Below are 13,308 nucleotides of genomic sequence, written 5' to 3'. Positions count from 1 at the left end.
CCAAATACTTAACAAATATTGCCTCTGAGCCTCATGATTCTAAGAAGTGGGTGCTACTATGATCCCCATTTTACAGTTGAGGAAACTGATTCACATGGAATGCATGACTTGTCCAGGATCACACAGCTAAGAAATGTCCCAGTTCAGATCTGAACTCAGGTCTTGCAGTTTTCTGTACACTGTAGCATCCTCTAACTGTCTCTGTGGATTGTCCAGGACCAAGACAACTGGGCCAAGGTCTGGCTGAGCCTTCTAGCTGGGCTGGACATTCCTCATCTACCTGGGAGATAGTTTGAGTGTTATTATTGTTATTTTAAATTAAAAAATTATTTTGTTAAATATTCCTCAACTATATGTACAAATTTTTACCTTTCACTTTAAAACATTTCCATTTCCAAATTCTCTTTCTCCCTCTCCACCTGGAGAAGGTGAGCAATTTGCTATCAGTGATACATATTTCCATACTCGCCATCTTGAGTTATTAATATTACTGATTATGACAACAGCAATGATGAAGATTATGAGGATGGAATCATTGCACCACCCAGGCCTCTTGCATAAGAAGCCATCTTTTCTTTTTTTAAAACCTTCCAGCTTAGAATCAATACTAGGCATTGGTTCCAAGGCAGAAGAGTATAAGGATTAGGCAATGGAGTTAAGTGACTTACCCAGGGTCACACAGCTCTGGTTAGAGGCCATATTTGAACCCAGGCCCTCTCGTCTCTAGGCCTGGCTTTCAATCCACTGAGTCACTTAGCTGCCCCCCCCCATCATTTTTCTTAATAAAGGTGTGGACAAGAATACACCGATGATCTCAAGGCCATCCCTTCCGCTTTGAAGGCCTGGCAGCAGCCGCCTGCCCTCCCACAGCACGTCCTGATGTCCTTTATTTATATTTCTACACTGTGGATCCTTCGGAGCTCTCCAGCCCGGTCACTCGGATTTCTTCAATCTACTCGGCTACCTGAAAGAAGAGGCAGTGTCTCCCTTCAGACCTGGGGGATCCCTGAGGCTCCTCTTGGCCTGGGGGCTTCCCAAGGCCATGCCAGGGGCGCTCTCCCCTGGCCAGGGGGTCCTCAAGGGCTGGGTTTCTGGCTCCCACCTTGGCCCGGGTCTCTTCTGATGGGGCTCTCTCAAGGCTGCTCTTCCTCTCTCTGCCCTCTCCTCTACTTGGGTGTTCTGGTCTGGGGGGCAGGGAGGCCTCTCCATCAGTGGCCACTGACTGCCTGAAGGATTTGTTAACCCGAAGAGCTCTGGCCTCTGGGAGCCAGCAGCGCAGGACAGCAGAGGGCTCCCAGTGCCAACCAAGCTGCGGGGGGGAATGGTGGGAACCTGGACACATGGGGGACCTAGCCGTGTCCACGCTTCCCCGGCCTAGGGCTGCACCTCCCGCTCAGCCCCTCCTCCCCCTTCTCCCCTGTGCCTTTAGGAGCAGGGCTGGGCGTGTGGAGGCAGAGTGGGGCAGTGCCCGGCTGGGAGCCTCCCCTTCGTGTCTCAGGGCACGTTCCTCAGGCAGGAGGAGGGAGGGAGGGAGGGAGGGAGGGAAGCTAGGTGTGCCTTGGCCTTCAGAGGGTGACCACAGTGGGCAGCCTTGACCACAGCAGGGACACTAGGCACTGTCCTCACTCTGGGACGCCGACACCTTGGGCCACCTGAGGGTGCCTAGGCTGGACGGAGCACGTCCACCATGTCAGTGGCCGGAGTCTGGAGCCTCGAAGCCCCTTGGGCTACCCTCAGTCCCCAGCCCTGGCTCCCTGAATCTGCAGCCCTGGCCCAACTCGCAAGCCCCATTTCTTTCTGCTTCCACAACCCCGCCATTTCCCCTCCCCCCTAGGTCTCCAACCAGCAGCCCTGCACCCAATGTGTCCTAGACCGCCCCAACAGAGCTCCTACAAAGAGGGGGGTCTGGCCCAGCCGCGGCTCCCCCGTTATGCCCAAATGGGAGCTGGCCAAGCTCCAGGGGCTTCCCAGCAAGGAACGGGATTCCTGGTGCTCGCTGGGAATTTCAAGCTGTTGCCTCCCGCTTAATCCTTTGTTCCAGTAAGGGTCCTGCTGAGCCCAAGGACCTGCCCCTCCAGGCCTGCATCTTCCAGCCCCCGCTGGGCCATTCACAACCCAGCTCCCAAAGAGGACTGGGGCAGTCAGAGCAGCTTTCCTGGAAGGGACTCAAGCTGACGGCCCGAGGGAGGAACTGGGGCTCTATGGGAATTCTATGCAGGGATGTGCATTGGAAATGGTAGGATTTCCAGTGTAAAGGAACCTTGAGAGATCACAATGGGGAAACTGAGGCACAGGAAGGAGACAGGGCTAGTACAAGGAGCCTCCGCTAGAGTAAGAGCTCACACTTGAATTCAGATCCTGTAACTCGAAGACTCACTCACTTTCCCTGCAGCCTCCCGCATTTTCTGCCTGCTGCCAGGTGTTTGGGGCTCCCTACAACCGGCCGGCCGGCCTGTCCCGGGTCCACTCCTTCTAGTGGCCAGAATCTAAGAGAGACCCAGGCTTTGGCTCACCACCCCCACCACCCCCTAACCCCTACCCCCCCCCCCCACTCCCGCCCTCGCCCCTTGCCCAGGCCAGGAGTTGTGGAAGCAATTCGGGTCCCTAGCTGGGGCCAGGAGGCCTGAGGGGGCGGGGAGGGCGGAGGGGGCGGAAAGCCTGGCAGCCCCGCCCCGGCCCGGAGGGGACTATTTAACCTGGGAAGAGGCTAGGTCCTGCCCAGCCCCAGCAGACTAGCCCGGGACGGACAGCCGACAGCCGACAGCCGACAGCCGACAGCCGACAGCCGACAGCCAGCTGGCGTCCGTTCCGAGGGCAGACGCTTACTGCGCCCACAGCCTATCCAGACGGCCCCGGCCAGCCCCGACCCCGCATCTCCTAGCACAGCACCGCCCCTTCACTCTGACCCTGAGGAATCCAGACGGACAGGCGTCCCGCGTGCAGTAGGAGGACGGACAGAGCGTCCCTGCGCAGCCCCCGGTCCCAACCGCAGGTGGGGAGGGGGCAGGCAGCGGGCCGGGTCGGGCCGGGCTGGGCGGGGGGGAGGGGGGGATCCGGAGGCTAGGACGGAGTGGGACCGTCTGGTGGCGGGCCCGGGCCTGGGGGTGGGAAGGGCTCCCCTAGAGCCACCCTCTGGGGCTCAGCGGCAGCTTTCTTCCCTCCAGCCCTAAGTCGGCGCAGCCCGCCATGGGCTGGCTCCTGCCCGTCGCCCTCGGTTGCATCAGCCTCCTGAGCCTCCCGCTGCCGAGCGCGCAGTCCCGGCGCCTGGGACCTCACCCGCTGCTGGCCCGGCCCAGGTGAGTGCGACGTGGCCCCCCTCGGGGCCCTGGGCCCGCCCCCTCGGCCCCAGCAGCCCTCCCCGCCTCCAGCCCCAGCCCGGCGACTTCTACCATAGCCCAGCTATGGAGCCCAGAACTCCCGCACCCCGCGTCTCCCCCGAAGGACCCTCCTTCGGGGCCCCGAGAAGCAGCAGACGGTCAAGGCCGGACCCCTGTTCAGCGCCCCTTCATTCCATCAGAGCTCGGCCCCTTCCCATCGGCCGACCCCGGGATCCCAGTCCGGTGCTCTGGGGCTCCGGGGTGGGGCCGGCTGGCTAAAGCAGGGAATGGGCTTCTCTCCGCAGCCCACACAGGGTTAATGGCTGGCCCGGGTCGCCAGGGGGCGCCGTCTCCCAGATGGGAGTAAGAAGTGCCCGCTAGGGTTGGGGACCAGGAGCTGGAACCCCGCCTGGACAGACCAGGAGGGAGCCTGAGGGAATCCTAGGATTAATAACAATAGGCAGCATTTCCTGGGAGGCAGGTGGTATCAAACCCATTTTACAGATGGGAAAACTGAAGCTGACCCAGGCTAAGGGATTTACCTGGGGGCCAAGGGGCTCACTCCCCCCTGCCCCGTCCCAGGAGCTTTCTGGGCAAAGGAGGGGCAACCCACAATAGCACCAGGAGGGACTGGCTGAAGAATCACTATCCCTGTTTCACAAGGGAGGAAACTGAGGCCCCGAGGGTCAGTAGGGTCACACACCTAGCCAGACGGCCCCATGGGGGGAGACCTACTGCTGAGAAGGAGGCCACGGGGCAGATCCCACCGAAGAGGGGGCCACAGGCTCAGAGCTGGGGATAGGAGCTTCATGCAGCTGGCTGGCTTGGGGGATAGAGCCCCAGGTCTGGAGTCAGGGGGTCTTGGGTTCAAATGTGACCTCAGACACTTCCTGTGTGACTCAGGGCAAGCCACTTCACCCTGTTTGCCTGGCCCTTGCCTTTCTTTTGCCTTAAAGTTGTTGCTAAGACAGAAAAAAAGAGAACATGGTGAGCCCAGCGCGCAGGGCAGGGAGGAATGTGCTGAGATGGGGTCTGGGGCTCAGAGCGGGGGGTGGACGAGGGAAAACACGGGCCCAGAGGCCAGAGGAGTCCCAGCCTGAGCGGGAGGCTGCAGGTGCGAGTGGGGGTGAGGAGGCTTCTCCTGCCGTGCAGGTGGCAGCTGCCCAGCTCTCAGGACTGGGTGGGGTCCGCCGTCAGCCACATTCCAGGGATCAGTGACCCGCAGAGGCCTGGGAGTTGCCCTTTGCCCAGAGTAGATGAGGGTTAATGGACCATGTGACCCCGGTGGCTGTGCCCAGAATGGGTTCCTGGGGGCTGCCGTCTTCCCCGGGCATCGTCCCTGGGGCCACTGTCAGGCCTGGCTGCTGGGGGGCTGGTGCCGGGTAGAGAGATGGGGCTCGGGCTCACCATCCTGTCCTTTCCTCCACAGGGAGCCTCCAGACTGGCTGAACCCCCAAGACCTCGAGTCCCAGGCTGTGAAGAGCGTGAGGCCAGTGGTCCTCGTGACCCAGTCAAGGCCCCATCTGGAGCCCCTTGTGGGGCCTCTCCCTCGACGGCCACACTCTCATCGCCATCTCCACGGAAGGCTTTGGGGCCGAAAGGGCAGGGCCAGGGGCAGGGGCCGGAGGCACACCCGGCGCCACGGTGCCAAGCTCATGAGAGTCGGCTGTGTTCTAAGTACCTGCCAGGTGCAGAATCTCAGCCATCGCCTGAGGCAGCTCATGGGACAGTCAGGGAGGCAGGACTCAGCCCCCATGAACCCCAAGAGTCCCCACAGTTATGGCTGAGCAGCCAGCCCTGCCCCTGCAGCCCCACCAAGGCCCCAGAGACCACCACAGGAAGCCTCCCCCTGGGTCCAAGTCCTGCTGTGTGACCCTGGATGAGTCACTTTCCCCTCAGGTCATGCAGACTGACACAGTTCACCTCAGTGGGGTATGGGGAGGACGTGCTTTGGCAATCTTAAAACCCGAGAGAAATGGGAATTTTTGTTAATTGTTCTTTGTTAGTAGCACTGTCCAGATTCCGCCCTGTGCCAGCCCAAGATCTCCCCCACATCGTCCTGTGATTGGACACAGCTATGGGGGCCTTAAAAGTCTTTGAGTTCAGCCCTCATTTTATAGATGGGGAGACTGAGGCCCAATCGCTAGACCTCTGACCCAGGCTCAGATGCCCAGCGGCCCCTCACTCTGGGAAGATACTCCTTGACTTGCCCTTGCCCTCGAAGACAGGACAGTTCCCTCCCGGTGAGGGGAGATGCTGGGGTATTGCCTTTGCTCCCCTAACCTTCAGGAGATGTCCAGGACCTTCTCATCTGAGAGGAATCTAACCTTGGGTGAAATAGCGAAAAAGGAGGCAATCAGGGTCCCCCTAAACCCAGGGGGCTACCTTGGGGCATGCCCAGGACCCCAACCCCATCCCAGGATTCGCCTGAGTCTAAGAAGATGGCCAGGAAGCCCTTCATCTCCCGGGAGGGAGCAAAAGGTGCCTGCACCTCCCATGGACTTCTGGAGCCCAGTGGGTCTTTCAGTTGCTTGACCAACATTCCCAGATGCTTCTGGGTCCCTCTTGCCTCGTTGGGGATGTGGTTGGAGCATGGGACTCCTGGGAATGCCTAAATTATTCTCTGTAGATGTCTGCCTGCTCAACTAAAGCTACCTTTGTGCATTCGTGCCTGTGCCAATGTGTGTGCCCAGGGGACAAGGAGCCAGCTCCTTAGCCCGTGGCTCCAGCCGCCCCCTAGGAAGGAGGGGAGGAAGATGGCGCAACTGAGGCAGGGAGAGGCCCTCACAGAGATGCTCTCGCACACAGAGGCCCAGCCAGCCCCTGTGGCCTTCATTCTGGAGGCACACATGGGGCCAAATCATGACCTAAACCTAAAGAGAGCAGGTGCTGCCTCTCAGAGGCCAGAAGAGGAACAGTAGGACGCTGGTTCAGAGCCAGGAGCAGAGAGAAGAGAGATGGGGAGACCCTCTCAGAGGCTTGACTTCAGGGTGCTGAGGGAGCAACCTCATCTGTAAGGCCTGGAAGTGGGACCCAGAATCGGAGGCCCCGGTCCTCCCCTCCCCCCAAATCCCTGGATTAAGCCAGAGGACATAACTCAACTGAGCTGGAGTGGGCTGTGGTTCAGTGGAAAGAGATTCATCTGGAGTCAGGGCACCTGTCTGGTTCCTAACTCTGGGCTTGGGGTCAGGATGTAGCCAAGACCTGGGCCTTCTGACTCTGCCGCCCTATGGACAGGACAGGAGGTGTCCTGGGACTTCGATGAGTAAACTGGGGATAGGGGAAAACAAAGCAAGAACAGAACCAGAAACTGAGCCTGGCAGCAGGGGAGGCAACTGTCTGGAGTGGCAGACCCTGAGCCTGGCACCTTTAGAGGCTTCGGGTCCATGTGCCTGCCCCCCTAGGCTTTTACGATCACTAGGAAGAGGGGGAAGGACTATGGTAGCAGAGGAAGAGCCTGGACCCCTGACCCAGGAGGTGAAGAAGGAATTATGAGGGATCACAGAATGCTCACAGGCCCAAGGTAGAGCTGGAGGGCCAAGGGCTCTAGAACTAGGAGGGACCACTTAGCCAATCATTTTATAAAGGCAGAGCCTGAGGTGCTCATGCCTGAAATTCCCACGGGAATCTCTCCCTTTGGGGAAGACAAATTTTGAGCTTAGGAAGGCCTTAGTCCTGGAAGGGTATGATCTTTCCCTGACTACTCTCATTGTGAAGATCATGGCAGATCCCCAAAGAGCCATGAACTCAGATCTGAGCTGGGCAGAACACAGCAGGACTGTGTCTGTCATCTTCCAGCCCTGGACACTTTGCCCTCTCCCTTCATTTAGCATCAGCCTTAGTTGGCTTTTGGCTGCTGTGTTATGCTGGTGATGGATAATGCTGACGCTCCTGGTTAGCTTTTTCCAGGCAAATTGATCCCTGATCTTGTCTTGCTCATCCTCTACTTGGGACGTAGATTTTTTGGACCCAAGCATTAATAATCTGCATTGGTCATTTTCACAAACATTCTACTGAGATCTTCCCAGGATTAACTAATCCACCTCCAAAGTCATTTAGCTTAATCCATTTGGGGGAAGGAATTTTGCCTGCCACATACATCTGGGGCAAATGGCCACATAGCCTTGGTTTATGTGAGGGGGAATCCATTCAGATTCAAGGCATTCTGATTGGACAAATAACTCTGATTCAGAGGACCCAACCTACATCTACTTCCTGGCCAGTTGGCTGCCTGTCTCTCTCAGGTCCTCTCTTCTCTGAGCTCAACATCCCCATTTCCTTTAACTGAGCCTCACCTGCCTGAACTGAGGCCCTTCACCAGTCATCCTTCCCCCTTCTGCACAATCTAGTTCATCCATTTTCTTCCTAAACTGGGGTCGGGGTGCACACTTCAGCACAATCACTGTTAGCCACGAGTGTCCCCGGAGGCTCCAACCTGAGCCCTCTTCTCTTCTCCCTCTGTACTCTTTCATTTGGTTATTTCATTGGCTCCCTTCCTTTTCACTGGCATCATCCTGGAGATAATTCTCCTATTTGTTTGTCCAGCCTTAACCTCCCTATCTCCTACTACCTAATTGGATGTTGCTACCTGGACGTTTCATAGACATCTTAAACTCCATGTGTCCACACCTGAGCTCTTGTCTTCCTCCCCTGATTTTCCTCTCTTCCTAGCTTCCCTGCTGCCTTACCAAAGACACCACCATCTTCCCAAGTCACCTGGGATCAGAACCTGGGTGTCATATTCAACTTCTCTTTCTTTTTTGCCCCTTCTACAGAGGTGTCAAGTCTTGTCTAGTCATCTCTAGCTTCACAATGTTACTAGTTGAAGGCTTCCTTCTCTCCTCTGATGCTGTCAGCATTCTGATCCAGACCCTAATGGCCTCAGGCCTAGACAATTGTAACCACTCACTGCTCAGTGTCCCTGCTCCCAGTTTCAGCTGTCAAACAATCTTAAGGCATAGGTCACCTCCAGTAACTGCTATTATTTCCAGCATCAAACCCCTTATCTGATTTTCAAAGCCTTCAATAACTTGGGCCCTTCCTACCTTTTCCCACTTCTTACATTTTCCATACACTCCTCCATCTGCTCTTCCCCAAATGTACTCTGCAACCGCCCTTTACACTAGGCACCCCATTTCCTGGCTCAGCATTTTCACAGACTTCTCTCATGTCTGAAAATCTCTCATCTCTTGTCTTGTGGCTTCCCTGGCTTCCTTCAAGTCACAACTAAAATGCTACCTTCTATAGGAAGCCTTTCTTGATCCCTTAATTTCAGGGCCTTCCCTCTGTTGGTCACCTCCAAATTATCCTGTCTCTAACTTGTTTTTATAGGGTTGTTGGCCCGTTGGCCCTCCCATTAGACTGTGTTCCTTAGGAAGGAGGACTATGATTTGTCTTTCTTTGAATCTTGGACACTTAACATGGTGCCTGACACATAGTAGGCCCTTACTTAATGTTTGTAGACTTGATCTGGCCAAAGCAAAAAAAAAGCAGAAGAATGGTTCCCCCACCACCACCTTATTCCTAGAAGCTCAACCTCTCTTAATACAACATAGCTTTTTGGGTAGCCGTATCAACAATGCTGACTTCTGTGGAGATTGGAGATCACTAAGACTTCACACCATTTTCAGACGAGCTGCTCTCTAGCCTAGAGTCCTCTTGTGAAGTTGATTGTTTTAAGCTCAAGTGTAAGACTTCACAGTCAACCCCAATGAATGTCCTCTGATTTTATTCAGCCCTGTGTTCTGACTTGTTGAGATCTAGCTAGCTCCTTGCTTTGTGACGTCTGCAAATTTGACCAACATACGTCATACACTCTCATCCAAGTCATTGATAATGTGATAGAGGTTTAATCGAAGGACTTGAATGACAGTCTGGAAAGCTGCAGAGGCTTCTCATCCACAACAGGGGAGGGGCTCTCTCTCTCTCTCTCTCTCTCTCTCTCTCTCTCTCTCTCTCTCTCTCTCTCTCTCTCTCTCTCTCTCTCTTTCTCTCTCTCTCTCTCTCTCACTCTCTCTCTCTCTCTCTCTCTTTCTCTCTCTCTTCTCTCTCTTTCTTGCTTTCTCTCTCACTCTCTCCCTCTCTCTCTCTCACTCTTGCTCTCCCTCTCTGTCTCTCTCCCTCTCTCTCTCTCAGTCTCTGTCTCTCTGTCTCTCTCTCTTTCTCTCTCTGTCTCTGTCTCTCTGTCTCTCTGTCTCTCTCTCTCTCTCTCCAGCAAAGGGGAAAGTCTTGTCTGAGACTGGATCCTGAGCACTAGACAAAATCCCTCCTTGAACCTGATGGCCATTCTCCCCAAAGATCCCAGCAAGAAGTGTGGCAGAAACCTGAGAAGAATAAGAAGCAGCCCTAACAAGATCTCTCACAGCTCCATGATCCCCTGGGTCCGGACACTGCTCTGCTGTGATAAGACCAGGGTTCACCAAACCTGAACCTCTCCGAGGCCAGGCTGTGAAACCTGGGTCTCTCAACTTTGGAGGGAGGGAAGGAAGATTTAGATAGACAGGGACCTCCTTTCTCCTCTTTCCTCTAGACCCTAACCCTTCAGACATCTTCCTGTTTTACCCTGACAATAATTGTTAGAACAGATTGTCATTTATCCTCAAATGACTTCATTGTAAATGAAGGAAATAGTCACAGTGAAAGAGGGAGAGAGCTGATTTTTCTCTCTTTCCCCAAGGGAAGAAGTTCATCTATAAGACCAGTAAATGGTGGTAGTAGTCTCTTGGTAACCGAGGATGACGACTGTCTTTGTGCGTTTTTGTGCACAAAGACACTTGTGCATGAAGATTTAAGTGGAAAAGTCGATGCACAGAGACAGTCCCACTCCCTCGGCGTTGGAAGCCTGGGTCCAGTGGCACGAAAAGTCGTTACATCTGGAGACTTCCTCAGCTGCATTGGATGGCCGTGTTAGAGGGGAGTAAAAGGCAGGTTTAGTGAGGAGACATATTTGGAGAGAACTGAAGGGGGGAGTAACCCATCTCACCCTCCTTCTACCTTCTGGGTATATATCATTAACTTCTTCTATCCCTTGTTCTAAACTTGAAAGGGGAAGACTCCATTCTTTCTCCCTTCATCCATAACACCCAAACCAACCCTCTAATACAATAACAATGTTGAATAGCTCAGGGCCAAGTGAAAATCCCTGGGGCATTCCATTGGAGCTCCTTTTTTAAGTTAACATGAAATCAATAGACTTCTCTTTGAGCATGGTCAATCAACTGCTTCTTCCAAAGTGTAAGATCACACAGTCTACATCTCTCCATCTTATACAAGACTAACTTAAAAAACTCAAATGTGCCCAAATTCCTCTGACTTACCAGTCTAGTAACCCTGTCAAGAGAGGAAAAGAGGTTAGGCTGGCATAACCTGTCTTTGATGGAGCTATGATAGCTATTATTGATAACTGCTTTTCTTTTGGACTACTGACAAATATCCTTCTAATAACACTCTAGAATATTACCAGAAATTGAGGTCAAATTCACTGGCCTGTATTTAAAAATTTCTTTTCCTTTCACTTATTTTAAAAATAGGGATATTTCATCCCTTTTCCAGGCCTGTGGTACCTCTTCCATTCTCCACAGTCTTTCAAAGATCATTGACAATCCTGACTTAAGGGAAGACATTAAGGGAAGCAGGTGCTCTCTTATTATTTCCCTCCTTATCTTGAGACTTAGCTCCCTAATGACCATTTTTTTGTTCTTTCCAGTCCAAAGATCATTTTCCTTAGAAAAGAAAACAGAAGCAATATAAGAAGCAAGCAGCCCCTCCCTTCATGGCAGTGTTGGGGGATTAGGGGAGTACTTTCTTTCTTTTAGGCACATTGGGGCTGTGGTTGGTTTTGATGAACAGTATTCTTTTTCTTTGTTGGAAAAAGAAACAGGAAAAGTTCGCTGGAGAGAGGTATAAATTTGGAAATTAATCTGCTGTAAAAACAAAAAATTTTAAGAGTTGAATAACTCTGCCTTTAGTTCCTTAAATATTATCACAATTCTACCAGAATCTCCTAGATCGGGGACATCATTTTAAAAATTTGTCTTAATTCCCCAGGATAGATGGATAGATTAGATAAAAGATGGATTAATAAATGGATAATGGAATAGAAAGAGGAATATTTAGCTAGATGGATGAATCAAACTTTCTACCTATCTGTCTGTCATTCTCCACTCACTCATCTGTCTATTCACCTATTGTCTATCTATTGATCAACCCATACTCATGAATGCATGCATCCATCTAGCTAAATATTCCAGAGGGCTTTAAAAGAATCCCTACCCTTTGATCCAGCAATACCACTACTAGGTTTGTACCCCCAAAAGATAATAAAAATGGTTGTACAAAAATATTCATAGCTGCATTCTTTGTGGTGGCAAAAAATTGGAAAATGAAGGGATGCCCTTTGAGTTGAATAACTCTGCCTTTTGTCCCTTAAATGTAATGGCTGAACAAATTGTGGTGTCTGATGGGGATGGAATACTATTGTGCAGTGAGGAATGATGAACTGCTTGATTTCTATATGAACTGGAAGAACCTCCAGGAACTGATGCAGAGTGAAATGAGCAGATGCAGGAGAACCTTATGCACAGTAACTGAAACACTGTGCCACAATCAAATGTAATCAATTTTGCTACTGATAGCAATGCAATGAGCCAGGACAATCTTGAGGGACTTATGAGGAAGAACACTATCCACATCCAGAGGAAGAACTGTGGGAGAGGAAACAGAGGAAAAACATATGATCTATCATTTGGTTACATGGGCATATGATTTGGGGTTTTGGTTTTTAAAAATTATTCTATTACAAAAATGAATAATAAGGAAACTGGTTTTGAATGATAATACATGTATAACCCAGTGGAATTGCTTATCAGCTCCAGGAAGGGGGAGGGAAAGAAAACAAATCATGTGACCATGGAAAAATATTTTAAAATAATGTACACACACCTGGACCTCAGGAGAGAAGCCAGTTTTGAAACTAAATGATGACAAAATGATCTAGACAGTGATTCAGTGGAACTGAACTCCGGAACCAGTTGGAACACAGACATGAGTTTAATCCAATGGGGCCAATTTGTCCCTTCTATGGCCCTAGGCTGGCAAGAAGCCAGCATGATCATTGTCAAGAGATCAGTGAAGAAGATCTTCCCAATCAGGCCAGTTGCAGTCTTTGGACCTGACTCCCCAGAATTGTCTTATTTTCCTTCCTATTTCTCCACTTACTCATCTACAAGGAAGAAAAGAAGAAACTTGGGGTTTGTCAACTGGGAAACGTCAAAGCCCAGAGCTATTTTATAATCATTAGACAAATAAATGTCACCTGGTTTATAACCTAACCTCCAGAGATCAAAAGTAGAAAGCATCGGGAATAAACGCCATAAATTGGGGTGAGGTTTCTGACCTAGAGGCCTAAGCCTCTCAAAAGGGAAGGTAAGTAGGAAGAGAAGATTGAGCCTACGGCCGCTAACTAGAGAGCCAACCCTTTTAGGGCTGCGTTCTAAGAAGTTTGCTTAGCAAAAACTGCTCTGGGAGATGAAAGGCTTCTTTAGGGTTTGAGGGAATAAAAGGGAGAAAGCCTTTGGCTGGTAATTCAGTCTGCATTGCTAGACACTCTACTGGGAACCAAGTTCTTGCCTTCAAGGAGCTCCCATTCTTAAGGGAAAAGTAGCATGCAAACAGCTATGTACATACAAGATCTATTCAGAATAAATACGAGGTCATCAGAATTAGGGTTAATTAGAGAACACTGGATTTGGAGTCAGGAAGACCTGAGTTCAAATCCTGCCTCCAAAATGTACTGGCCATGTGAGCCTGGATGTATTCCTTAGCCTTAATGACCTCAGTTTCCTCATGAGTAAAATAGAGATAATAATAGCACCTACCTTCTAGACTTGTAAGGATCAATTGAATAAGATATTTCTTTTCCTTTTTTTCTTTTCTGGTTTTCTTTTTTAAATATTTTCCCATGGTTACATGATTCATTTTCTTTCTCTCCCCA

General features: G+C 51.6%; 1 protein-coding gene across 1 annotated transcript; it reads left to right on the top strand.

The window, feature by feature from the left end:
- Positions 1-2,711: 2,711 nt before the first annotated feature.
- On the top strand, positions 2,712-5,981 carry ADM2 (adrenomedullin 2). Its single transcript, XM_007502757.3, has 3 exons — positions 2,712-2,992; positions 3,165-3,296; positions 4,747-5,981. The coding sequence occupies exons 2-3, from the start codon at positions 3,187-3,189 to the stop codon at positions 5,102-5,104; spliced, it is 468 nt and encodes a 155-aa protein (XP_007502819.1). The 5' UTR covers positions 2,712-2,992; positions 3,165-3,186; the 3' UTR covers positions 5,105-5,981.
- Positions 5,982-13,308: the final 7,327 nt, after the last annotated feature.

The sequence above is a fragment of the Monodelphis domestica genome, chromosome 5 (assembly GCF_027887165.1).
Source record: "Monodelphis domestica isolate mMonDom1 chromosome 5, mMonDom1.pri, whole genome shotgun sequence".
In the NCBI taxonomy this organism is placed as follows: Eukaryota; Metazoa; Chordata; class Mammalia; order Didelphimorphia; family Didelphidae; genus Monodelphis; species Monodelphis domestica.
The sequence above is the reverse complement of the archived record's forward strand: the minus strand, read 5'-3'. Positions and strand labels throughout refer to the sequence as shown.

What these genes read in the sequence shown, in the direction of transcription:
- ADM2 (XM_007502757.3), top strand. Translation starts at nt 3,187, where the DNA reads ATGGGCTGGCTCCTGCCCGTCGCCCTCGGTTGCATCAGCCTCCTGAGC. An exon ending in CCGCTGCTGGCCCGGCCCAG is followed by an intron (nt 3,297 to 4,746) that starts GTGAGTGCGACG and finishes TTTCCTCCACAG; the next exon opens with GGAGCCTCCAGACTGGCTGA.